The 27,658-nt window shown below is 39.2% G+C and overlaps 2 protein-coding genes across 4 annotated transcripts in view; both read left to right on the forward strand.

Moving 5' to 3' along the window:
* LOC128982790 (uncharacterized) overlaps positions 1-7,981 on the forward strand; it is a 176,566-nt gene extending 168,585 nt beyond the window's left edge. For all 3 annotated transcript variants that reach the window (XM_054401793.1, XM_054401795.1, XM_054401794.1), the window contains 3 exons: positions 2,202-2,373; positions 5,665-5,748; positions 5,948-7,981. In XM_054401793.1, coding sequence (XP_054257768.1) covers positions 2,202-2,373; positions 5,665-5,748; positions 5,948-6,853 — 1,162 coding nt within the window. In that variant the 3' untranslated portion in view covers positions 6,854-7,981. The remainder of the gene's footprint in view (positions 1-2,201; positions 2,374-5,664; positions 5,749-5,947) is intronic.
* A 12,027-nt stretch (positions 7,982-20,008) lies between these two features.
* Positions 20,009-21,128, forward strand: LOC128982794 (cyclin-T2-like). Its single transcript, XM_054401801.1, is given in 2 exon segments — positions 20,009-20,804; positions 20,807-21,128. Coding segments are annotated over 2 exon segments (975 nt in total). The 5' UTR covers positions 20,009-20,144; the 3' UTR covers positions 21,122-21,128.
* Positions 21,129-27,658: the final 6,530 nt, after the last annotated feature.

The following is a 27,658-nucleotide window of genomic DNA, read 5'->3' on the forward strand; positions in this document are numbered from 1 at the left end:
AAGGATGATGTGATCTCGTTTAAAAGGAATATGACCTTTCTGTCATGACAGTAGCTGCTTGAATAGTATTTACTCTTTGTGCCTTTTTAATAGCCAAAATGTCGTGTTATTTTAAATCATGTTAACAACCCAGTGAGCCACGGTCCGTAATATAGACCACTTAAAATAATTTGTCAAGATAGGTACCATTTTAGGTCAGGTTTCTGTGTTTGGATGTTATTACACACGATAAGAGCACAATAAACTTCTTCTGCAGATAAATAATCTGCTGGAGAAATATAAGCCGAATTATAAATGTCACAATGTGACTTTGAGCATTTTGTAACTACAAAACACGTAGCGTACAGCTATGGGTACGCGTCAAAGTATTTTCGAGGCTGCTGCTCAGTGCACTTTAAGAATATATTTTTAGAGATAAATTAAATGATTTTTGTTGCTAAGTAGCGTTACTAAACATGCACAACCCATTTCGTTACTCTAATAACATTCAAAGGCTCTCTAAGAGTTCAAATTCTTATTTGTATACTTATCTATATTAGGTTTTCATTAAGCTGAATTAACAACATCGAAGTAACCTCTATGAAAAGTCTGTAGTAAATTGCAGTTAACAGCTTAATGACTTTCTAAATCATGCACATAATTTTACATAAATATTATAAAATGTTTTATCCAGTGGCTGTAAACTACTATTAATTTAGCAAAATATGGACACTGCTCAAATGGGCAACGTGCCCTTCTGCACTTGTATAATTTTGTATTGTATTACACAATCGAAGATTTTTCCAATGATTGAAAACATGTATAACAATAATCTCGTGAACCTCTGATGATCTGTAGAATAATATGATAAAATATAGGCAAAAGTGGGGGAAAAGGCAGACAACAACTCGTACAACAGATAATAGATAGTTCAATAAGAAATTACTGTAAGAGTTCTGTGATAAAAAGAATTTCCACTGATTTCGTAATTGAATGTTATATTGCAAAACATGACATGATACAGAAGAAAATAAATTTTAAAATCAGAAAATAGCATTGCAAATACTTCTTTTAGACAATTTAGTAACTCCCAATAAATGTGTGTTGTTTAAAACACAATTGAAAAATCAACAGCTGTTTCATTAAAAAGTATTATCCACATGGTCAAAACATAAACAAATCTGTAGAGGGATCTTTAAAGGCTTTTGGGGCAGAGCCCTAAGGGAATTTACTTAGTTTTTCTTTTGATAACTCATCTACAAACCATGACCTTTCTTTTGGCACCCCTACCAAGTTTCTACGCCCAGCCGTTCTCTCAAATTAGTGGAGACAAAGTTTCCAATTGAATTTCTAGTTTCCTCCATGTTAATCTTATGGGAAAAAATCCAACTTTGATGGAAAATCCTGCCCAAACTAATAAAGATATCAAAAAACGAAAAACACTTTGCAAAACTACAGATCAGGGCAATTTTTTTGACACTTTAATCATCAAAATCGGTCCAAAAATATGAGAGGAGTTCTGTTCACAAAAATCGGCTTAGCGTATTATATATATAGATAGATGGTAAAAATCTGCGACTTGGGACAAAAACTGCTTCTTTATACTGTAGTGGATCTCAGAAGGTGATAAAATACTTAAATACTGAGAGTCAGACAAGATGAGAGGGTATTTCTATTAGTGCCATCTTTATCAGTGGTGTAATCAAAAATGTTCCAGTTTAGGAAAACTTACCATTGTCTGAGAAATGACTAACATACGGGATTAATAAATTACTAATGGAAAAAGCAGGGTGGAAAAAATGTCCTCTCCCCTTGTTCTCGCCCCACTATACCTCTGATCTTTACCACGTTGTAGGAGCAAGGATGAGCTAGAGCTACTAAAGTTGTTGGCAGTGTAAACAGATCTTTTTTAGATGATCTAGATGTGTTGGCTTATAGCATTGACTATATAACACTACTATAGTACTATAGTAGTGTTATATAGTCAATGCTTATAGGTTGCTGGAGGCCAATGCCAAAGTGGTTCTCTGCAAGGATTAACTACTCAAGTTTTTGGCAGTGGATCACTAACTAGGCCCTTCCTAGCTGATAGATGTGTTGGTTTTTAGGTTGCTAAAGGCCAATGGCAAAGTGGTTCTCTGCAAGGATGAACTATTCAAGTTGTTGGCAGTGGATAACTACTAACTAGGCACTTCCTAGCTGATAGATGTGTTGGTTTATAGGTTGTTGGAGGCCAATGGCAAAGTAGTTCTCTGCAAGAGCAAGGACGAGCTCTTCAAGTTGTTGGCAGTATCACCAAACCCAGCCCAACTGGTGGTAATGAGAAGACAACCACCCCACCTAGAACAACTTATGTCATCCCTCCGAGCTGAACTTCTATCTGTTAGGGAAAAGGTAAGAAAATGTTGGTTAGAAGTAATTAGGTGCCTAAATAGCTATTTATTCATACTTTATTATTCTTAATTAATTTGTAATCCATTTTAGAAAGTTGTTGAAATTTATGAATAAAACAATATGTAAATGTATATATTAGATACATTTTAAACAGTGCCGGATTTACCAATAAGCAAAGGATTGACAAAAGTTTTTCAGAAAAACACATTTTTTTTAACTATCAGTTTGCCGCGGTTGCAGGTGACAAGAAATGATTTCTCCGTGATTGCGGCCCGAGGGAGATGTTCATGATTTCGCCGTGGCAGCGGGTGTCGATAATGATCACCCAATGATTGCGGCCCGCGAGAGATGTTCATGATTTCGCCGCGGCCTCGGGTGTTGAAGATAATGTCCCCGTGATTGCGGCCCGAGTGAGATGGTAAAGATTTTGCCGCAGTTACAAATGTCAATGATGATGCCCCCGTGGTTGTGGCCCGCGGGTGATGTAAACAATTTCGCCGCAGTCGCTGGTGACGATGATGAAGTTCCCACCGTTGTGGTCTGCAGGAGATGTCCCCGATTTTGCAGTATTTGCAAGTGTCAATGATGACGTCCCCGTGATTACGGCCCGTGGCAGATATTCATGATTTCACGGTGGTTATGGGTGTCGAGCAGCCCGAGGGTGTTGATCATGATTTTGCCTCAGTCGATTTTGCAAGTGTCAATTATGATGTCCCCGTGATTGTAGCCCGCGGGAGATGTAAACGATTTTGCCGCGGTCGCTGGTGAGGATGATGTTCCTACGGTTGTGGTCTGCGGGAGATGTCCGCAATTTTGCAGTATTTGCGAGTATCGAAGGAGATGTTCATGATTTCGCCGAGGTCACGGGTGTCGAAGATAATGCCGTGATTGTGGTCCGAGTGAGATGGTCACGATTTTGCCACAGTCACGAGTGTCAATGATGACGTCCCCGTGATTGCTGCCTGTGGGAGATGTTCATGATTTCGCCGTGGTCACGGGTGTCAAGCAGCCCGAGGGTGATGTTCATGATTTTGCCTCAGTCACGAGTGTTGATGATAATGTCCCAGTAAATTCATCCCAAGGGAGATGTTCACGAATTCGCCGCGGTCGCGAGTGTCAATGATGATTTACCCGTGATTGTGGCCCACGGGAGATGTTGAGATGTACACGAACTCATACGTGGTCGCTGGTAACGATGATGATGATGATCGTGGGAGATTTTAACTATTTAACTGCTATTGTAGGGAATTTCCACCGCAGGGACGGGAGTCGCAAGTACCTTAAATCCTGCACTGATTTTGAAGGCAAGCTCTTTGGCTTTTCTTCGTAATTGCCTTTTAATTTAAGACATGAACAGATGAGTGTGGACAAGCTGTTAAATACCTGATATACCCACAATGCAAGTTCAAACACTTGTTTTTACTGGTACGGAGTTCAAGAGCTGCCTACGATATTCACAGTTGACAAGTACCCAAGTCTTGTCACCAGTCAATATGGTTTCTACTTTGTAGTACGTTACTCTTTAAGAATGAAGAAACGTTAGTTTTGCATTTCTTTCTTTTTGTCATTTGACGTTTCCTATTGATTTTTATTATGTTTTTTTGAACCCCTGTGGTATAAAACTCGTAGAAGTTTACCAACCACAATTCCATTAGTTAAACTACTAGCAGTCACCCGGCGAGTGTTGCTGCGCTAAAAACTATTACTTTAAATGGTAATTTATTGTTCTTTACGATAAAAATAATAAAAATGTATAGGTACTAACATATTTAATAGTGGAGAGTTTAAACGTTGTTGAGTGCACAGGTGTGCTGCGATTGGGGTTTAATATATTTGGACTTATCCAAAAGTAAAATATTTTTCTGTGCTGCATTCTGTGAAAACAGTGTGACACTACTGTATTTCAAATCATGACTACAGAATGTTGTGATGATTCAAACCTACAAAACAGTTGGTGAAAGAAAACATCTGCTTTTAAATTATATTTATTTGTAAACATTGTATTTCCAAAAGTCTGACATTGGTCCCCTTAAAACCTTCTGGGGCGGAGCCCTTTTGACGGATCTGCACCAAACTTCACACAAACAATCCTTAAATAATGCTTAATAATGCCTGAAAGTTTCATTACAATCTGTCTAGCGGTTTCAGAGTCCATAGGGTACATACATACATACATACTTCCTCTTTTATAGATATAGATGTGAAATTTGAGGGAAATGCTCTGATTTTTAAATTAGATAAAACAATCAGATGTTTTCTCTTGTTTTTCCCTACTAATTTATAAGTTCATTTATACTGGGCCTATATGCCACCGACTTTACAACTGACCAACTGCTTCCCGTTGGGAAGCACAGGTATAGCACGCTAGTAATTCTATACGTTATTCAATACCGTAACAGGGTGTTTATAAAGGGATGCCGGGATTTAAATGGCAATTGCTTGGATACTATTCATGGTAACTAAATGTTTTATACATGAAATTGAAGCTTAAATACCTATGTTTTGTTTCCCGTCTAGCAAGGGAGGAAACTTTGACCTTAGCATGCGGAAAACTGGTGTGGGGTGGTAGGCCGCTATTACGACTCACTCGCCTGACGCCAGTCGCCAGAGCAATGTTTACAGCGCAACAGAAGGCACAGAATGTCGGTTCACAGAGTTTATATCGATTGCTAAATTAAACTAAATTTAAATCTACTTGATGATAAAGAAATTTGACGCTGGTTTGATGAGTTTGGTGACAACATTGTGTTTTGAATGGACATTCACCTGACTGGCTAAAAACAAGTGATGACATAGAACAAGAAATCCAACAATTCTGCATCACAAGCTCCAAAAATCTATTGCCCGACGAAGTATTGAGTTGAACATACCTAAATCAACACTTCATGATGTTATCTGTAAAATATAGAGTCTATGTGCCTGAAAAGATTTAGTTAAGACATCAGATAAACCCGCCGATCACCCTCAGTGTACAGACTTAGCCACTTTTACACTCAAATAAGATTGATGAAAATCTAAATTTTATTACATTATTCCGAATTGTATCAAAGTATGAGAAAAAAACTTTGTTCTTTTCCCTTCAATTTGACGTCCAAATCATTTTATTATCTTGTATAGTCCCCGGAGCAACGACTGTTTAAAATCCCGGCATTCTTTTATAATCACCCTGTATTTACAAAATACAGGTATTTAGAAATCTACGGTTAAACACTTTTGACTTGAGCAATCTAAATAATAACTAATAATGCTACAATTTATAACTTTATTAGGCTACCGTTTTTTTGTTTCCAGGCAGGTGAAGCAGAGCGCACAAGAGATAGTTTTCGGAGTGACAATTTACGATTGACACATCGCATATCTTATCTGGAAGAACAGGTAAGAATTGCATTTGGCTTGGTGTGATTTTGATAATTCCGATTAATATAAATTTATTTCACTGTCCCTTTTCATTAATTTATCCCCCCTGCTCCACTTTATCGACTCCATGAATCTTAACCAAGGTGTTACCTATCAACAAACACTATACTACATTAGATTTTAAGTAATTAATCAACTAATTCCGTCTTTTTTTTAGGTTGCTGATCTTCTTGAAAGGGCAAGAGAGGAGATCAGGCCCCAAAGTTCCAATGCCTCGACTGCATCAAGTGTCAAGTCACCCTCACCACGGCCAGAGGTTCAAGTGTTCCAGAAGGGACCCCAAGTGGCCTTGGTGGCTAACCTTCCTGGACTTGAAGTTGGAAACAAGAGTGCAACAGAGACAAAACAGTTACCAACAGTTAAAGCCCCTAATAAACTAGAAGACTCAAAGCTCAAAAATGTAAAATCTTTAGAGAAAATATCTGCCTCGGATACAGAAAAACGTCGAAGATCAAAAAAGAAGGAATCACATTTATACAGTGCGAGAAGTACAAATTCTTTAGATGTTGAAAGCACAATTTTTGCAAAATGTCACAAACACAATCAAACTCATTTTACAGAAAAGAATAAGAACACAGATTACAGTTCTGAAACTCTAAGTGAGAAAAATTCCCACAGAAGACATTCTGAAAGTATGGAACAACGGCAAAAACACATCAGAGATGCACGGTCGTCGCTGTTTGACCTTAATGAAAAAGAAAAAATCAATCACAAACTAGATTTTGAACCAGAGTTAAATTATAACCGGCCTAGTTCTTGCCAACCGATGTCAAAAATTGAAACAGTTAGTCAGAAGTCTTTAGATTACAGCTCTGAATCATCTTCAAGATATTACAAAAAACACTCAGATCCTAGAGTTGCAAGACCAGTTCCGCCGAAAAAACCATTGAGGCTGTCTTTACATAGAGCAACTAGTCTCCAGTCAGTGGAAAACGGAGATAAGAAACCGATAAAACGCAATCACAAGGGTGAAGCCCCCCTGGGACTGTGGCCCACCGCAGTAGCTTCTCTACAGTCAGCAACGTACCGCAGCAAGTCTAGTCTTGCTGAGAAGTGGTGTTGATGAAAAGTGACAGTTCCTACCGGTATCATTGAGGGAAGCATGCATAAGAATGATGGGTACTTTAGTATTATCTGGAGGCCACCCTTATACAGCACGCTGTGGCGGTTATGTTAGGTTTGGTTATCATAAATATGTTTGTAGGACTTTCCTCGTTTCGTTATGAATCGAACAATACCAGATGAGCCATACTTTCGCAAGCCAAATTGTCTTCAAGTAGGCCAAGGTCAGGTCGTTGACCGGAGCCCGCGCATCACATGTCACTGCCTGTATCTGGGGTATTTGGCGGGTGATATAAGGCAAAGTATGACTCATCTGGTATCGTTCAATTCATAGCAAAATGAGGAAAGTCTTACAAACATATTTATGATAACCAAACCTAAAATAACCGCCGCAATGCGCTGTATACCTACTTGGCAGAGTATAGCGGCGGCGACGCATTCAACTCAATCCTCGCCGACATTGCTGCCTTCTGGGAGGCAGAACTCAAAGGCCGCTAATCGTAATCATGTCAAATTTGGACAGTAAGTCAATTAAATAAAGTATGTACTTTCCAATTATGTAGTTATTTATGGTCTTAAGTAAAAAAATCTCTCAAAAAAAAGTGGCCTCCGGATAATACCAAAGTACGATGTTGTCTACTTGTAGGCCTATGTCGATTTTCACCAGTTGCAACAAATCTAATCTTGTTTATTATATAGCGTCCTCAGTAGCTTTGTATTATTGTCCCTAATATAGTTATCATGACATCAGACAAATATAATCTGGATTTAAAAAATACTAGCCGGAATGAATGGAGATTTTACATAAAATCTTATTTTCATGTTTCAGCTGCATATTTATTAAATTATTAGCTTACCATTTCCAACCATCTTTTACACTGGTTGTTATTATATTTTAAATCTCATCAAACACAAATACAACAAAAACAAATCCAAATAGATTAGTTTTCTACAGTGTCTTTTTAACTGCTTTTAAAAAAATAGACTAATACAAAAACGTCCAGGTACCGTAAAATGTTATCTTTATTACAATAGAACAGTTAGTCACACTGTCATACTGGTGAAAATGTGTATTTTGTATATAATATATATATATGAATATGTAATAAAAAGTATTGTAAATGCTTAAACAAGAAATAAATATATTAAGATATTTTATATTCTTCATGTTAATTCCTCCTTATTTAGCAGTACTCGCTAGCAGCAGACCAAAATCCAATGGATCCAAATAAAATAACCTCATCAAAATCAAAGATGTAGATTAACAGTGATATCCTTATATATAATTCTGTAAGACCAAATTTTTACCAGAAAATTGTGGACGTCTGGTAAGTCGCAGAAAGGTGGGAGGGGTCTTAAATTAAAGGTCTTGACCCCAGGGACTCGGGAAAAATAGCAGAATTCCCATAAAGTTACCAGAAAACGAGGTATAACGTAAAATATCCACCATAAGAAATGCATGGGGACTGAAAAACGTCTGCATTCTATCAGCTGTTACTTATTTATTTGCAATGTTTACATTTATTCCGAAAGTCAATGTTGGTAAATAATGTTTCAAAATGAATTGTATTTAATTTTTTTGTTTTCCGTTTTTATAATGAGTTAAGTAACTAGACAAGCTAGGGGAAGACCTGCAAGACATGGAAGAGTGTCCAGGAATTCAACAGACTTAAGAAATGCAAAAGAGAACGTCATGTAGGGCCTAACTGTGAAAGAAATCCAGAAGCTGTTTTGCAGCCTGTCTTTAGAAGAACGCTGGAAAATGAGTTGAGTGTTGTTTCTCACAATCTAGGTCCTCTTAAAGCACTTGCATGCATTGTGACGCATTTCACTTCACAGAGGAGGCCACAAATGGACATTTCAACGCATGTTGCCACAATGGACATGCCACAATCACAAGTAAATGACGAACTAAAAGATCAGTTTTTACATTATTCTAACTTCATTAAAACATAAGGCAATACAACAGTGCAATGGCTTTTGCGTCACTTTCTGCTACACAAAAAGAGATTCTGGCAAATGGGCCTTACTGTCTTAAAATTCAGGGACAAATGCGTAGATATATTTCTGACTTACTACCGCAAAATGGGGAGTTGCCTTCATAATAATTAATAATAATTTTAACCTTTACATTTGGTTCTCAAAATGGAAACTATAACAGAATTCGTAAGATTACAAAACAAATCTTCAATTTTAAACTAAAAAAGATGTGCAATGTTTGGCTGTATGATTTCAGCTTTGATTCATCGTTCTCCGGGCTCAGGCCAATCCATGTGCACGTTTCCATTTGTTAATATGTTGTGTTATTGATTTAATCATTATTTTACAATTGTATTTCATTGACACATCAGAAGCAACTAATATACGACTCCAACGGAAGGAAAACCAAGATATAAAACAAGAAACACTGTTAAAGTAACATAAAATTGATAATTTTAAAAAAATATTTCGAATATTTGTATTTTTATATATGTTTTTTTTATTGTAGTCTAAATTAGGGGCTATGGCCCCTACAAGCCACTAGTAATTATTATAAATCTTACTTCCCTCTATATAATCTAAAATTTCTATTAAAAAAGAGAATGAAATGTTTTATTGCAAGCACAATATTTTGAAAGCAACCAACATGTCAAAACACCAAAACAATTATATCATATACATAAAACACAAGACATGAGACGGACATAACAGAATGAACAACAATAGAGTTGTCATGAATAATCGGTACTTGCCTCCCTTTGTCTAGTCCAAGGGCCATAATATGGATTGTTATACAGTATATTTTGTAATGTCTTATTATACAGGGTGTCCCGGAACTCTCTACCAATATTTTAGGGCATTGATCCTGGGTAAGAAACGTACCTAAATATCATATTTAAATTGTCCGGAAGTCCTTAGTTACTCACACAGCCGCCATTTTGTTTTTTTCAGTTATTAATTTTTTTTTAAAGAATGGTTAAACATACGAAATGGAAACTTTGCACAAACATTTATGACAACTAGAAAAAGCTACCAAAAAATTATCACGATTTTTCAAATTCATAAAACAAAATGGCGGCCATTTAAAATTGTCTTTCTTAAATAACTCAAAATCATTGATTTTACAAAAATTTTAAATGGCCGCCATTTAGTTTTATGAATTTGAAAAATCGTGATAAGTTTTTGGTAGCTTTGTCTAGTTGTCATAAATGTTTGTGCAAAGTTTCCATTTCGTATGTTTAATCATTCTTTAGAAAAAAATTAATAACTGAAAAAAACAAAATGGCGGCTGTGTGAGTAACTAATGACTTCCGGACAGTTTAAATATGATATTTTGTTATGTTTCTTACCCAGGAGCAATGCCCTAAAATATTGGTAGACAGGGGCGGACTGGCCCGCCGGCCCAACGGCCAGTGGGCCGATACGCCTTCTCAAAATTCCAATATTTGCGCCCTCGTTAAAGGAAAAATTCATAAAAATTTTTAAAAAAGTGTCTCTCTTTAGTGAGTGTCTGATTTGTGTCTCTCTGTCGTAAACTTCAATTTATTTTTATATTCTTTACCTACACAGGAAACATGAATGAAAGTAGTATTGTAGAATCAATACTTACAAAATTTAAATTAGATTTAGTGACAGTGTATATTTGTTAAATTAACCATTACACAGTAAAGGTTAAACAGTAAACAGTATTTTAATATGTGGCTACCGCCTATTAACTAATTACTAGAGGTCGTCCAGTGGTCGAAACTCGACCAAAAATATGTAATGTACGGACTTCTCTATTTTCACCCCATACTGTAAATAAAACATGTGATTGGAGTTTCTTACATTTGTTTTGATTTTCTGTTTATATTTCGTTGTTATTTCGTCACCAGCATGGCAACTCATAAATATCCATGTTAATTTTTTCAAAATTTTAAACTCATTTTTGTTCTTATTTTGGGCCTATTTTAATTTATAAAGGGATTCTGCACATCTACAGGAAAATATCTTTCCAACAGTATGCGTAGATTTTCCCTGTGATGTACACAAGCTGAGAAAAAAGGTTTTAAAGAAACATGCTTACCTATTAACAGGGCCGGTTCTAGGAATTTTTCAGAGTTAAGCGAACACCCGAATTAGCGCCACTTAAAATTCCCCCCCCACCCCCCAAACCCATGAACATAACTTAACCGTATTTGTGAATTTTTTCCCACTAATTTTGGGAAGAACTTTTTTATAAGTTTAGGTAGAAGAATACTAACTTGCAATAAAAGACTGTTTATTATTCGCAGAAATGTGACATTTATACACTTTTACTCATCATATAAACTATAGCAAAACCAAGGACACACTAAAAAAACAGGCCGTAATGCTTGTCAAGCATGACGTCACGATAGAAGACGGCAATGACGTAATGTTTGCCGTTTGTGATCAGCTGCTTGTTTTAATCTTTCCTTGGAAAATAAATAAATAAATACCTACGTCATTGCCGTCTTCTATCGTGATTTCTTTGGGCTGACTGGACTCGCCACCAGATGATTTCTACAAAAATCTACTCATTGATTTTGTTTTTTTTTTCTTCCTCTTCCAAATTCGCCTTACGCTTTCTATAATAAGTGCCAAACGGTTTCTTTTTTTCTGCCATTGTTTTCATAGTATCGGCTCGCAAGATGTTTTACTCATTCATTCGGTTTATACTTTCTTCTTATTTAATGCGCTAATTATAAATTAAACTTAAAACACTCGTAATCATTCGCGTATCAACAATCATGAATCATCAAAACGATACCGATACGATACCGATACGGTATAGGCCTACGTATACAACTAAAAGAGTGCAATACAACGTAGTGCTCCGCTCTAGGATCAGAGGCAGAAAGGAGTGAAAGAAAGGGGAAGGACCTGACCTTTCTTGTTGTGACAAGTGGCGCTGTGCGCTTGCTTATCTCGAGCATGAGTGAGTCGTGAAATGAAACCCATAAGTGCCGCGCTGGCGCTGACGCTGCCGACTGCCGAGCGTCAGCTCACTTCAAATCGTAACTGCAAATGGCATTGAGTCCTTGAGTTGTAGTGCTGTACAAATATACAAATTTTTCAAGGGCTGTTGGTACAAACAGAATAAATGCCTTTATTGTGGTGCTTTGAATACTTGAACTCTGAGCAAAAATAAACAAAATTACGTTGTTCACGTAAAAAAAAATGTTCCGTTGGCGCCATGGCGCCACTTTTTCGTGGCGCCATATGCGGCCGCGTAGTTCGCGTATGGGTTAAACCGGCCCTGCCTATTAATTGCTACGCACCATAAAGCTTTCGATAGACTTTTCATTAACTTAGGCCTACAAAATTCCTATGGCTATTAAGTTAGCCCACATTGAACCCAAAGTCATTTCTTTCCTAATAAAGATAATTCCTAATTTGTGTTTTATTTCTGTTTAATAAGGTAAGTTTTTATCTTAATCTTATAATATGAATTATTTTAAGAATAAATAGATTTGATTTGTTACAATATAAAATTTATTAACGAAATACAAATATAAGATAAGTTATTGGTTGAATTAGCTACAGGGTAAGTTAACAATGATGGTAAATTTTCAAAATGGTGGGGTTCCAAAGTGGATGAAAAGATTCTCTAGGCTTAGGCCTATATTGAGTTGGTTTCTTCTTAAGTACTAATTAATATTTAAATAGGCTATGAACTCTTAATCTCAGGGAGGGGTGGTCGTGCTGGTTCGAATGATATATTAGGCTTCTTTAAAATGCAAATAATTTAATTTAGTTATCGTTCTGAAATAAGTTAAGCTAGGTTCATGATGCTATTAATATAGGCTAATAATGTTAATGTCCAAAGAAAGATTCCAAATGGTTTCACTGAATTTAATGAAATAAAATAGAATTTGAAGATTAAATTTTGAATAAAAGTTCAATTTGAAATATGTATATCTTGATGAGTTGAGTTTTGGGCCTAGTAGGCTATACTGATTAAATGTCCAATGAAGATTAAATTTGTCCTTAGTTAAATAAGATGGATGATGGTTACCAAATTTGGAGTGTCTGTCTTCTTATAAATTGGTACTCTTCAATGCACTTGTCCAATACTTTTGGATGATAAGAAATTTAAAATTTAGGTTTTACTTTGGGATTATAAATTTTAGTTTAAAATCAAACACAATTTCCAATAGAATGATGTTCACACTGTGAAGAGTTGGCAGGATCTGGGGAGAGGCAATGGTAGAAGCTCAGGAAGTCCATGTCCATTGTTGAAGTGATGTACAGCTGGTTAATTTACATGAATGACACTTGCCACAGTAATTTTGATTTTCTTTGGATAATTTTGAAAAATAATACTATATTTAAGATGTTATTACTATATTGCAATTTTCTTACAATTATATATTATTCTAAATAAATTATTATTGTTGGTTTTTGATGAGTACAGGATAGGTATGGAGAGAATTGGCATAAATATTATATTGTAACATAAAAAGAGATGTTTCTGTGGGGTGATGGGATATTATATAACATTGAACAAAATTGGATAAAATACTTAACACATTAACAAGAGAAACAAATTAAATAACTGATAACACATTATCAGGGGCATTAACAGACATGAGAGAAAATATACAAAATAAAAGAGAAATTAATGTTAATGATGAATGAATGACATGTAATATTACATAATATATAGATAGATTTCAATATGCACTATGGCACTCATTTGGTCAACTTTCCTATTTTACTTACACATAGACAGCACAAAATACCTTTCTTAGTTCTATCTAGGCTATGGCTTCCATTTTGTTTGTAGAAATAGGTTAGGTAGGCCTACTTTAGGGTTACAGTTTTGACTTAATGTAATGCTAAAACAGTTTAAGTCAATAAATTGGTTTTGTTCACAGTGAAACCATATTGTTTGTGTTAAAATAATTTCATAGAAATCTAAAATATATAACTTCTGTTATTTACAGTGCCAACAAATACAGCAGTTGCAGGTTCAGGTTGTAAACAGGAAGCACATGATTTATATTGTATGCATGCAGCCAAGTCATGCAAGGGAAAATAGTGAAAATACACAAATATAATACGAAAGAACCTAAGAAAATCATTTGTATTTTTATTTTTGTTAGGATATTTACTGTCAGAATAGCGCCAAGTCGTGTGGGTAAATAGGGTAAATTTTGTAAACCAAACATTGACCAATAGTGTCAGTTATCAGATTTCTGATTTTCCACTGTTAATGCCTCTAGATTGCCTAAAAATGTGAGTTTACAGGTATCATTTTTAAAAAATTTCCGGACCCCCCTCTGTAATGGGGGATATTCCATACCCCCCAGACCCCCCGGTTGGTGCCTTCGGGCTGGTCAAGGTTTACGCCCTAACAGAGTACCCAGTCCGCCCCTGTTGGTAGAGAGTTCCGGGACACCCTGTATATTAGAATCGCTTAACATTATTTTGGAGTCTCCAGGGATAGAATCGTATAAATGGGAGGTTGGGACGAATCCCAGAATTTTTGGACCTCGGACAACAATGTTAGACTTAAAATTACACAGGAGCTCTCTTCTCACACCTTCTTGGATGATTACCATGAAATAAACCACTATCTAATAGCATAGATAAAACATACTCCCTTAGTAGATTTCTCATCCTTATGGAACAGCTGAAGACAATTTTATTGTTAGTTCTGTACGGTTTATGTAGGGGTCGTGTTTTGTTTACAATTTCTTTCCCGTTATTACAGCCATTTAAAACCTCGCTTAACCAAATAATACGATCTAATCATAAACAATAACTTGTCCCCTAGTTATATAACCAAACAGTAAAGCACAAATCAAGAAATTAACCCTAAAATAATGGAAACAAAGTTTCATCGTCACTAGCGCCTTTGTGTCACGTACATGAACTAGACACGAAAAACGTGCTTCAAAATTTACAATGGGATGAGAAGTCTACTTGTGTTGGTTAGTCTATGCTAATAGTTCATAATCCATTTAAAGGACAGAATCGGCGTTTTTACCCAATTTATTAAAATTTCATAACTTAAACAATCGATTGCTGATATTGTTGAATTAAAAAGCATTCTCCATTGAATTTTATGCTCTTCAAACTAACTACAGGAAGATTTTTCTAAAGCATGCGTCGTTTAGGTGTTGTAAGCGGAAAATTGATCAAATAATCAATTTTTTTGCCATGTTGATGAAAATAGCCCAACTTAGAAAAGTTACAGCTGCTAAACGGCTCAACCGATTTTGACTTATTTTACACCAATCGACGCATAATATGTGTAGCGAATCGCTACAATAGCGCAAGTCACGTGACGCGGATGCGCGCGCAGTCGGTCCGGCAACCACGCGCGGCGAGCCATTAGAGTCGTGGGTAGTAGTGTGTCGACCGCCTGCAGCTGTACATCTTGACCGGATAAGTAGTTGTAGCCTAAGATGTCTAGCTAATATATATAGGGGTTGGGGAAGGGTGTAGGTTAGGGTAAATAGTAATTAAATTATGTAATTTATTAGGTTCTCGAATGGTCGTGGTCTGGCAATTAATATCACAAATTTAGAATTCACATTTGCTAAATCTAGTTACCTTTATCACGAATTAGAATAAGTCCATATATATATTTCTCTGTTTACTATATTATAATTAGATACATTAAGAACATAAAAGCTGGCTGTGATAGGCAGCTAAGGTAATATTGTGCACTTTTGACGAGTTAGATTAATTCCTTGCAATAGAGTTGGGTTACGACAGGAAATGTGCGTGATTTGGCAGTGGTTAGAGGAAGATATATAGGGTCCAGGTATCTTCATTTACACTCATACTACTCCACATCATCACATATTGGTAGCAGAGCGTGGTTCTCCAGACCTGATTGGATGACATCGAGGAGAGTGCTTCCGAAGGTGGGGGTCTTGAGGGTCTTGAGCTTGTCAAAGACTTCTTGGGTCCAGGGTGTCTAGTTTATTTCCATTACAAAATTCAAGACTAATTCCAGACTTTTCAAGACTATGCGACGAGATTTTCTGCACTGGAAAAAAATAATATTAAAAGTGCAGTCGTCGCAACCGTTTGCCGGGGATAGCTCAGCCTACAATGGCTGGGTAAAGTTCCAGGGTCTGCGATAAGGTCAGGGAAACCACTAGGCCAAAAGCCGGGTCTAACCGGTATAGGACTGGCTCATACACGGGCACTGTGAACAAGTCAAAAACAAGTCACCACAACAAACGTGCAATAATCACTACCAGGCCTACGCCGATTCTCCACTCTCCTAGGGGGTCGTTGCTGACTACGCAACTCGGGCTTCGTCCTAACTATCCAATAGTTAAGCCCAGAGTGCCTAAAACACGGTGAGTTACACGACGACTTGCCAATAAAAACCACAACGCGTGTTATCACCAGGCGGGGTCCACTAGGCTACTATAATACAATACACAACTCTAATGCCCAAGCTAAGAATCAAACAGTTCACTCAATAATCGTACCACATAATAATATACAAGTACACTATAGGTAGAGTGACTACACCACTAGTAGCTGGTCTCAATAAATACCAAGCCAAACAAGCAAAACTAAATGGCAATTGCACCATTAAAATATTGAGCTACTTAGTAGCAGATAAATAAATATTAAATACGTTCCAAACACTAGATAAATATATTATCTGATAGCCGGTACTCCGCTATCCAAGCTACCAAGATAACGTGTTGGACTACTAAGCAAGCTGTTCAGGTTAAATTAAAATAATCAAATGAATAACCAATAACAACCCTACTACTGCTACTGCTACTACCAACTTTATGTTACTTAGCTGGGCTTCTGTTAATAGGCTAATAAAACTAGCTACTAGCCTGCTGGCCTCGTGCTTCCAACTACGCACGCTAAATCGTGCAGCCTAGGTTTGTCGGGCCTCAGAGTTATTAGTAATATAACTAACTCTAGGTACAACGCAAAATAATATCTACTACAGTCAATTAAATTATATTATTTGCGCTCTAGCACCTGCCCAGAACCGTCGGGAATATACTTTAATATTATTCCTGACTAATAAATCCTAACTACCGTCAGGCTTCGACCAGCACGGTTACCACTCTAACTCTCTAACTCTCTTAAACCAAAATATAATAACACGTCGTCCACTCACCCCAAGTGGGTCACTGTTTCACTACCCAACTTGAATGCCGACACTCACTCCTTGAGCACCAACCTCACACGACACCGATGTCACCACAGCACTCCTCTCTACGTACACCACTGGACGTCTCACTAGACACACGCTATCCTCACTCACTGGGATCCACGACTCGAATGTCAGTCCTAGGCTATCCTGAACATCTAGGATATCCCAGGCTTATCGGCACTGATAAGCCGGGTCAAAGGGCGCTCGCTAGCTTCGCAGCCGCCGCTAGCTCACCTCAACAATCGGTGCGCGGCCAAATAGCAAAAATATACCCCCCTAGGGAAAATAGCTCGTTACAACTAATTCCAGATTTTTCAAGACTAGTTTTTTCAACAATTAGAGGGTGTTGATACCAAAATGTATCGATTCTCGATTCTTGATACCGATACAAATTTTTATAGCTTAACCAAATTTTCTAAATAATACTACACCAACCCTTGTCTTTGTCATAAAGTAGTATTATGATAATGTTGTGTTTTCAAGTAAAGAAATAATGCAGCAATAAAAAACTAAATAGCAACTAGCAAATTTGTTTTCTTTTTTATCATGAAATCTTCCACGTACCGTACGTTTCATCATTGACTGCAGCGGTTACAGAAACGTGATCGTCGTCGTCCACGATCACGGCAAAATCATGAACATTTCCCGCGGCCTTGTAGACATCAATGACATCATTGTAGTCTCCCGCGGTCTCAGAAACGTCATCGTCATCGTCCGCGATCGCAGCAAAATCATGAGAAATTCCAACGGCTGTTTAGACATCACCGTCATCTCACGCGGTCACGGGAACGTTATCGTCGACGTCCGCAATCACGGCAAAATCATGAACATTTCTCGCGGCCGTGTAGACATCAATGACATTATTGTAGTCTCCCGCGGTCACGGAAACGTCATCGTAGTCGTCCGCGATCGCGACAAAATCATGAACATTTTCCGCGGCCGAGCAGATATCATCGTCGTCTCCCGCGGTCACGGAAAGGTCATCGTAGTCTCCCGCGGTCACGGAAACGTCATCGTCGTCTCCCGCGGTCACGGAAACGTCATCGTCATCTCCCGCGGTCACGGAAACGTCATCGTCATCTCCCGCGGTCACGGAAACGTCATCGTCGTCGTCCGCGATCGCGACAAAATCATGAACATTTCCCGCGGCCGTATAGACATCAATGACATCATTGTAGTCTCCCGCGGTCACGGAAACGTTATCGTAGTCGTCCGCGATCACGACAAAATCATGAACATTTCCCGCGGCCGAGCAGATATCATCGTCGTCTCCCGCGGTCACGGAAACGTCATCGTAGTCTCCCGCGGTCACGGAAACGTCATCGTCGTCGTCCGCGATCGCGACAAAATCATGAACATTTCCCGCGGCCGTATAGACATCAATGGCATCATTGTAGTCTCCCGCGGTCACGGAAACGTCATCGTCGTCCACGATCGCGACAAAATCATGAACATTTCCCGCGGCCGAGCAGATATCATCGTTGTCTCTCGCGGTCACGGAAACGTCATCGTCGTCTCCCGCGGTTTCGGAAAAGGCATCGTCGTCTCCTGCGGTCACGGAAACGTCATCGTCATCTCCCGCGGTCACGGAAACGTCATCGTCATCTCCCGCAGTCACGGAAACGTCATCGTCATCTCCCGCGATCGCGACAAAATCATGAATATTTCCCGCGGCCGAGCAGATATCATCGTCGTCTCCCGCGGTCACGGAAACGTCATCGTCATCTCCCGCAGTCACGGAAACGTCATCGTCATCTCCCGCGATCGCGACAAAATCATGAATATTTCCCGCGGCCGAGCAGATATCATCGTCGTCTCCCGCGGTCACGGAAACGTCATCGTAGTCTCCCGCGGTCACGGAAACGTCATCGTCGTCGTCCGCGATCGCGACAAAATCATGAACATTTCCCGCGGCCGTATAGACATCAATGGCATCATTGTAGTCTCCCGCGGTCACGGAAACGTCATCGTCATCCACGATCGCGACAAAATCATGAACATTTCCCGCGGCCGAGCAGATATCATCGTTGTCTCTCGCGGTCACGGAAACGTCATCGTCGTCTCCCGCGGTTTCGGAAAAGGCATCGTCGTCTCCTGCGGTCACGGAAACGTCATCGTCATCTCCCGCGGTCACGGAAACGTCATCGTCATCTCCCGCAGTCACGGAAACGTCATCGTCATCTCCCGCGATCGCGACAAAATCATGAATATTTCCCGCGGCCGAGCAGATATCATCGTCGTCTCCCGCGGTCACGGAAACGTCATCGTCATCTCCCGCAGTCACGGAAACGTCATCGTCATCTCCCGCGATCGCGACAAAATCATGAATATTTCCCGCGGCCGAGCAGATATCATCGTCGTCTCCCGCGGTCACGGAAACGTCATCGTCATCTCCCGCGGTCACGGAAACGTCATCGTCGTCGTCCGCGATCGCGGCAAAATCAACAACATTTCCCGCGGCTGTTTAAACATCACCGTCATCTCCCACGGTCACGGAAACATCGTAGTCGTCCGCGATCACGGCAAAATCATGATTGAACATTTCCCGCGGCCGTGTAGACATCATCGTCGTCTCCCGCGGTCACGGAAACGTCATCGTCACCTCCCGCGGTCACGGAAACGTCATCGTCGTCGTCCGCGATCGCGACAAAATCATGAACATTTCCCGCGGCCGAGCAGATATTATCATCATTGGCTTTCGCGGTTACGTAAACGCAAGACGACGATCGCGGCAAAATCATGAAAATTCCCGACTTTGAAATCAAATTTAAGACTAAATCCCGACTTTTTAAGACCATTTTGAAATTCAATACTAATTCCCGACTTTCCCGATTTTCCCGACTACTAGACACTCTGTGGGTCAAGTACTTCTTGAGCAGTGACTTGCTGTCGGAGTCCTTCAGCTTCTTGAAGCCGGCCTCCAACTTTTCCAAAGTTGCTGCGTCCACCATTTTTGGGCTAACTTGATTGGAACACACCACAGAACGGAATTTTGGATTGGAGCATGAGCTTGATACGCATTATTCTTCTTTGAAATGAAAGGATCTGAAATTTATTTGTGTGTATTTGTTTGCTAGGAAATGCATTATTTACGTTAAAAGATTGTTTTTTAAAATTAAATTCTCGTGTGATGCAGTTAGCGTCTTAAAATACAGAAATGGAACCGGATGAAAAATGGTATTTCACCAAAGAGCAACTGGCCAATACTCCTAGTCGAAAGTGTGGCTATGATGCAGATAGGGAACTCTCATGTAGGCAACAAGCTGCCAATTTCATTCAAGACATGGGTCAACGATTGCAAGTTACCCAGCTATGTATCAACACCGCAATTGTTTACATGCATCGGTTTTACGTATTCCACTCCTTCACGCAGTTCCACTGCAATGCTATTGCAGCAGCGGCTCTGTTCTTGGCAGCTAAGGTGGAGGAACAGCCTCGTAAACTGGAACATGTTATCAAGGTTGCTCAAATGTGTTTGCACCGGGAACTCCCTACCCTGGATACTAAGTCAGAGCATTATATGGAACAAGCTCAAGATCTAGTGATGAATGATAATGTACTTCTTCAAACTCTGGGGTTCGATGTGGCTATCGACCATCCTCACACCCACGTGGTACGCTGTTGCCATCTGGTTAAAGCTAGTAAAGATCTTGCTCAAACGTCGTACTTCATGGCTTCTAATAGCTTACATTTGACAACAATGTGCCTCCAGTACAAACCAACGGTTGTTGCTTGTTTCTGTATTCATCTTGCCTGCAAATGGTCCAACTGGGAGATCCCATTGAGTAATGAGAGCAAAAGTTGGTTTTGGTATGTATCCACATCGTGTATTTGGATCGTAGTGTCACTCAAGAACTCCTAGAGCAATTGACGGACGAATTTCTTCGTATATTTGACAAGTGTCCTTCTCGGCTGAAACGGAAAATCTCTGCCAACCAGAATATGACTGGATACCATATGGGCGTGAATGAACTGAACCAAAAGAGACCGGTGCCGCTGCCAGGAAGTGCCGGGGACAGTCAGCATGGTGTCAGCTTCCAGCAGCCAAACAGAGGACCACGCACAAATGAAGAACAGAGGAAGAAGAGTGAGTCCAATGTGATGTTACAAGCAATGGGAAGCCACAATCCCTGACCTCCTCCCCCTCAGTCCCATGCTGCTCCAAGGGAAGGAGGTGGTTATGGGTTATATCACGGAATGCCAAGCTCCAGTCAGATGAGCAGCAGTCACCAGGCTAACAACTCACAGTTTCTTTACCCACCACCGAGCACATCATTTACAGGATCGGCTCCTGGACAAAGTGCTAACGGACCCAACAGTCGCTTGCCCAGCCCTTCAGTGCCTAAACATGTTGCCCGGGGCACAGAGGCCATATTCCATCCCCCCAAACGCAGCGGTGGGGGCAGCAATGCTAGTAGTAGTAGCACCAGTCACTCTTCCACTACTCCTTCACTGTCAAGCTTCAATAGACCTATCAAAACTGAGATGCAACCTCCGGCTCCACAACCTGTCAAGAACACTCATCATGTGCCTCGTAATGGTACAAGCCATTCATCTGAGACCATGACTCAACAGCCAATTATGAGTGAGAATTACCAAATGAAACATGCGATGGATAAACATAGCTCCAGCCATCGGAAAAGTCATGCGAAAATGTACGATAACCGTCAAGTGGGAGCGAGCTGGAGTAGCAATACAGATGTTTCTAGAACTGGTCTATCAGGTTCTGTTGATCTCAACCAATTGAAACACATTAAAACATAAATTAAAACAGAAATCTTACCTCCTGTGTCTAGTTACCATATACAAATGCCAGCCCCAATCTCAATAAAACAATCTATGTCTCCTCCACCACCACCTCCGCCTCTACCCCCTCCACCCCCTCCACCACCACCTCCTCCATGCAATCCTTTGCCGATCTCAAAACCTTCGTCCATCTTCAGCCCCGACAAAATGACCCCACCTATGCTGTAACGGTCGTATTCCTCTTGGAATACGTACTGTTACTTTGGGTGACGTAGCTCAGGAATGAAACTCAGCACTCGCTTACAAAACCCAACTTTATTAATTACTCAAAACAACACAAAGAACACAAAGCTAAACTAACAATCAAAAAGGTAGAGTAGACTGGAACTGTATAAATCAGTTAGTAGCTTAACCCCCAATTTGGAAAAGACTCTAAACCCCAATTTTGAAAACCGTTTACATTGTCTTACCTGGACCCAAGGCCAAGGGCCTTGGGCTCCAGCTCCCCCAGCAGGACCCTGTCCTCCGGTGCACCACACAAACCACTCCACACAAAAACTGACCCCTTGATCAAGTGCACTGGCCTACTTAAAGCAACAGCCTTCAGTAGGTCAGCACAACAAGTTATTGTTTAACAACACTACCAGCCTACTCACACAACATTGCCAAACACTTCCTCTTTACAATATTCGACCCCTTCCATTACATCCCCCCATTTCCTCCAGACGATGTCCCCAGCGTCTCAACTACATAGATACATCCACTCAGAGAGAGCGAAAAAAAAAATTGATAACAAAAACTGATTAAAATCTTTTAAAATTGTACCTAAACAAAATTAAAATAAGGTTTAGGAGGGGAAGAACTGACCAACTGTTTGCGGACTTCCTCAGCAGTTGCGTCGATAAAGCCTCCTCGAACAGTCGTTGGTCTTCAGATGTTTGACCACAGCCATGTCTTCTGCGATGTCTCCCACTTCGGTGTCTATAGTCTGTAGTCCATCCAGCGTTCCTTGACAGCATTGATGATGAATCGACTTTGGTTGACGATGATGTTGGACTGCTTTTGCCATTGATTGAGTGTACTGCAGCCTGAAGTTCTCCTCTTCTTAAAAGCCCTTGCCCCCAGCTGCGTTTCCCCAGTTTTCATTGAATTTGACAAAGTCTCATCCTCCGATCACAATGTTGAAGATAACACATGATAACACGGCAAATCATGAAGTTCTTGTAGCCTTGTCTACAGTTGGTCAGTGGGGATGGGTAAATAGGAAGCCTACACAAACATATAACTCACAAATACAACATATAATTTATAAAAAAAACCCTAGACTTTTTAAGAAATTCTCAAACTCACATGAAGAACAAAACAAAAAACATTAAAACAAAAATTATTGAAACTAAGAGAAGTGTTTGGAATGTGTTACCTTAACAAATTTGATACGATTAAATAACAAAACCTTTAATAATTTCTGACTGATTTACTTTAGATTATTCAAATATGACCTTTTTAAAGAATTCTAAACAAATAATGAGTTTAACAGTTGTCTCTAATTTCTGGTAATTTGCAATTTAAGTCTGAAAAAATTAAATAAACAATTTGTCTCACACTAAAGTCCCTGATAATTAAAAATCTAAAAAAAACAAAATATATCTCAATAAAATATTCTTTTAATACATAATCTGTCTTGTCTTCAAAATTTGCCAGACTGTTAATTTTACTAGAGGAAACTATTGCAACATTTAAAACATTATTTCCCAATACAGTTGCCACCTTTGTGAAATATGATACAATTTATCTCTAAAATAGTATAAACAAAGAAAAAACAAAACAAAATCATCTTCCAATAAAATTAGACTTCCCCATAGCATTTTTAAAACACAAACACAATTTATCATTGTCAAAATAATAGTTTAAAATTTTCAAACTACCCCATTCAATATAGCTTACATAATTTATGTTTAAAAGTTTACCAACATTTTGGTCATTTCTCCTCATAACATTGAGTGAAATTATGTTTGCTTACATATTAAAAACAAGTTAAATTTTAGCTTCAATGTGTTATATCAAAAATACACTTAAAAACGGCGTATATAATTTTCCAATGAAAATGCATTAAAAAAAAATTGCTGGAAAAAATGATTTGGGCCCAAATCGTTACAATCAAACCCGTAAGCAAAACCAATTTCCCTTTTAAAATTTCTCCAACAATCTATCACCTGTAAAAACAAAAATTTGTTCCCAAAATAAAACATTCATGCATTGCTGATTTCCCAAAGCAAACTCTAGAGCATCAGTATTAAAAGGTAAACATTGTAACAAAACACGGTCAGCACTCAGCAAGGTCAGGTCACAGAGAGGCCATTTACACCACGCTCAGCATTCCTCAGCCTACAAACATGCTGACTACTGTCACCGCAACTTTGCTCGTGCAATACTCTGAAATATAACATATAAACACCTACTCTAATCATTAACAGTATTGACCATTCGTAAAAATCCCCATCTGAAAAAAAATATATTACTACCAAATTAAAGTTTAAACTCAAATATATTTCTAAAACAGTACACCATAATACACTATGAATAATTATCCCTTAAACTACTTCTACAAAATATAATATATTGATCCACCATTCACTGCATCTACTGCGCATAAAGAGCTGAAACAAAATAGTTTGACAACATGTGTCCGCCACATTATTCGCACAATATACACTCTAGAGTAGAAATAGCAGGTCTGCAACCACAGAATCACATCTTCGAGAAACCTGGGAACTACAAGATCCCAGATACAACATATATTTAACCAGGCAAATACACACACTTGTGCACAGCAAACAACATCTGAAACACACATTACACATGTGCACCCAGCACAGAACAAATAAAAACCTTGTGCAGCTAGCACTTAGCATACAGCACAAAAATACCTCGTGCACTCAGCATATAACAAAAATTCACCTTGTGCTCCCAGCACGTAAAAAATGAAAACCCTGTGCAGCCAGCACAACACATAATACCTCGTGCATCCAGCACGCAATGCTTAACAACCATGTGCACTTAGCACATAACGCAAAAACTCTCGTGCTTCCAAACACGATACACAATAAACTCAAAGAACACATATCAAACTCACGTGCAACCCGCACATGACGCTTAGAACACTCGTGTAACCCAACACGAACACATATCGAACTCACGTGCAACCCGCACATGACGCATAGAACACTCGTGTAACCCAACACGAACACATATCGAACTCACGTGCAACCCGCACATGACGCATAGAACACTCGTGTAACCCAACACGAACACATATCGAACTCACGTGCAACCCGCACATGACGCATAGAACACTCGTGTAACCCAACACGAACACATATCGAACTCACGTGCAACCCGCACATGACGCATAGAATACTCGTGTAACCGACACGAACACATATCAAACTCACATGCAACCGGCACATGACACATAGAACACTCGTGTAACCGAACACAAACACATATCAAACTCATGTGCAACCCACACATGACGCATAGAACACTCGTGTAACCGAACACGAACACATATCAAACTCACGTGCAACCCGCACATGACGCTTAGAACACTCATGTAACCCGCACATGACGCTTAGACTCACACAAAATAACACTGAAAAACTTCACATTTACGGCATTCCAGCCCTTCACTGCTGTCCCAAAAAACACTGAACCCCCAAATAGAACTGAATAAAAACTGCACCAAAGTGATGATTACAAATAATAAAAAAAATATATTAAAAAAAACCAAACTTTTCACATTACTAGAACCCCAAAAATTAAAGCCAATAATTTTTCTAAGAGGTACCAAGATCGAAGTTTTGTAAACCGGCGCTTCCATCACCTTGTAACGGTCGTATTCCTCTTGGAATACGTACTGTTACTTTGGGTGACGTAGCTCAGGAATGAAACTCAGCACTCGCTTACAAAACCCAACTTTATTAATTACTCAAAACAACACAAAGAACACAAAGCTAAACTAACAATCAAAAAGGTAGAGTAGACTGGAACTGTATAAATCAGTTAGTAGCTTAACCCCCAATTTGGAAAAGACTCTAAACCCCAATTTTGAAAACCGTTTACATTGTCTTACCTGGACCCAAGGCCAAGGGCCTTGGGCTCCAGCTCCCCCAGCAGGACCCTGTCCTCCGGTGCACCACACAAACCACTCCACACAAAAACTGACCCCTTGATCAAGTGCACTGGCCTACTTAAAGCAACAGCCTTCAGTAGGTCAGCACAACAAGTTATTGTTTAACAACACTACCAGCCTACTCACACAACATTGCCAAACACTTCCTCTTTACAATATTCGACCCCTTCCATTACAATGCCAAATTCTCCAAAAGATATAAAACCAATTGTTTTGAGTCCTTTGTTGTTATCACCCATTTCCACAAACAAATCGGGACGTAATCGTACCAGTAGCTCTAGTTCCGAACCTGAACTTATACCAGTAATGCCTAAACTCAAAGAAATGTCAGGATTTGAGAGTTTGGCTAACGGTAAAACGGCAATCAAACTTCCTGGAAAAGTACCTGAACCGGCCATTAGTTCAAAGGACAAACGGAAAGAAGTTCCTTCAACCAGCAATGTAACTCACACCAGAGATGTTAAAACACAAGATGTTGCCTCGGTGCCTCATCGTCCTCCTGAAGTGACAGAGAGTAAACCAGTCGGTGAAACTCAATGGCCAGAAGTACCGGCTTCGTTCCCAGACACCACAGGGTCGGGCAAACGTGAACATAAAAAGATAAGAAAAAACATAAAGAGCATAAGGAACATCGCGAGCACAAAAAAAAAAAAAAAAAAAAAAAAAATTTCTTCGTCCTTCATCTTTCCCAAACCCCAAAATCACCCCAAAACGAGAAAAAAAACAACCCCACCGGGGGGAGGATGTAGCGAATCGCTACAATAGCGCAAGTCACGTGACGCGGATGCGCGCGCAGTGGGTCCGGCAACCACGCGCGGCGAGCCATTAGAGTCGTGGGTTGTAGTGTGTCGACCGCCTGCAGCTGTACATCTTGACCGGATAAGTAGTTGTAGCCTAAGATGTCTAGCTAATATATATAGGGGTTGGGGAAGGGTGTAGGTTAGGGTAAATAGTAATTAAATTATGTAATTTATTAGGTTCTCGAATGGTCGTGGTCTGGCAATTAATATCACAAATTTAGAATTCACATTTGCTAAATCTAGTTACCTTTATCACGAATTAGAATAAGTCCATATATATATTTCTCTGTTCACTATATTATAATTAGATACATTAAGAACATAAAAGCTGGCTGTGATAGGCAGCTAAGGTAATATTGTGCACTTTGACGAGTTAGATTAATTCCTTGCAATAGAGTTGGGTTACGACAGGAAATGTGCGTGATTTGGCAGTGGTTAGAGGAAGATATATAGGGCCCAGGTATCTTCATTTACACTCATACTACTCCACATCATCACATATGTACTAAAAGAAACCTGTGAACAGAAATTTCCATAGGATTCGCCATTTAAGAGTTATAAGTGAAAAACTGAAAAGCAAAATTTAGTTTGTTGACTTCTAAAACTTAAGCAGGCATCAAAATCCGCCGCAAACTCAAAGGACTCTTATTTGGGACCCCCAACAGGTATTAAAACACTTTCCAACTTAAGACGATTTTTTTGGAAAGCACTCCCTATTTTTGATCTAATTTGCCTGGACTATACTGCTAGCAGCCTTCTTACCAAAAGTACTGTTTCAGATAAAAGTAAACAAATATGCAGCAATACTGTTGAAACAGTTTATTTAGGGTAAAAGCTAGAGTTATTGGCACTACCATAGTTATTGCCATCTTTTTTTCAAAGCCTCGTACACCTAAATGCAAAAGTCGGTGGAAGAGGGGAGTTAGTTGCTGA

This window comes from Macrosteles quadrilineatus, unplaced genomic scaffold (assembly GCF_028750875.1).
Source record: "Macrosteles quadrilineatus isolate MER2022 unplaced genomic scaffold, UCM_ALF_1.0 Scaffold_1__1_contigs__length_201487025, whole genome shotgun sequence".
NCBI lineage: Eukaryota > Metazoa > Arthropoda > Insecta > Hemiptera > Cicadellidae > Macrosteles > Macrosteles quadrilineatus.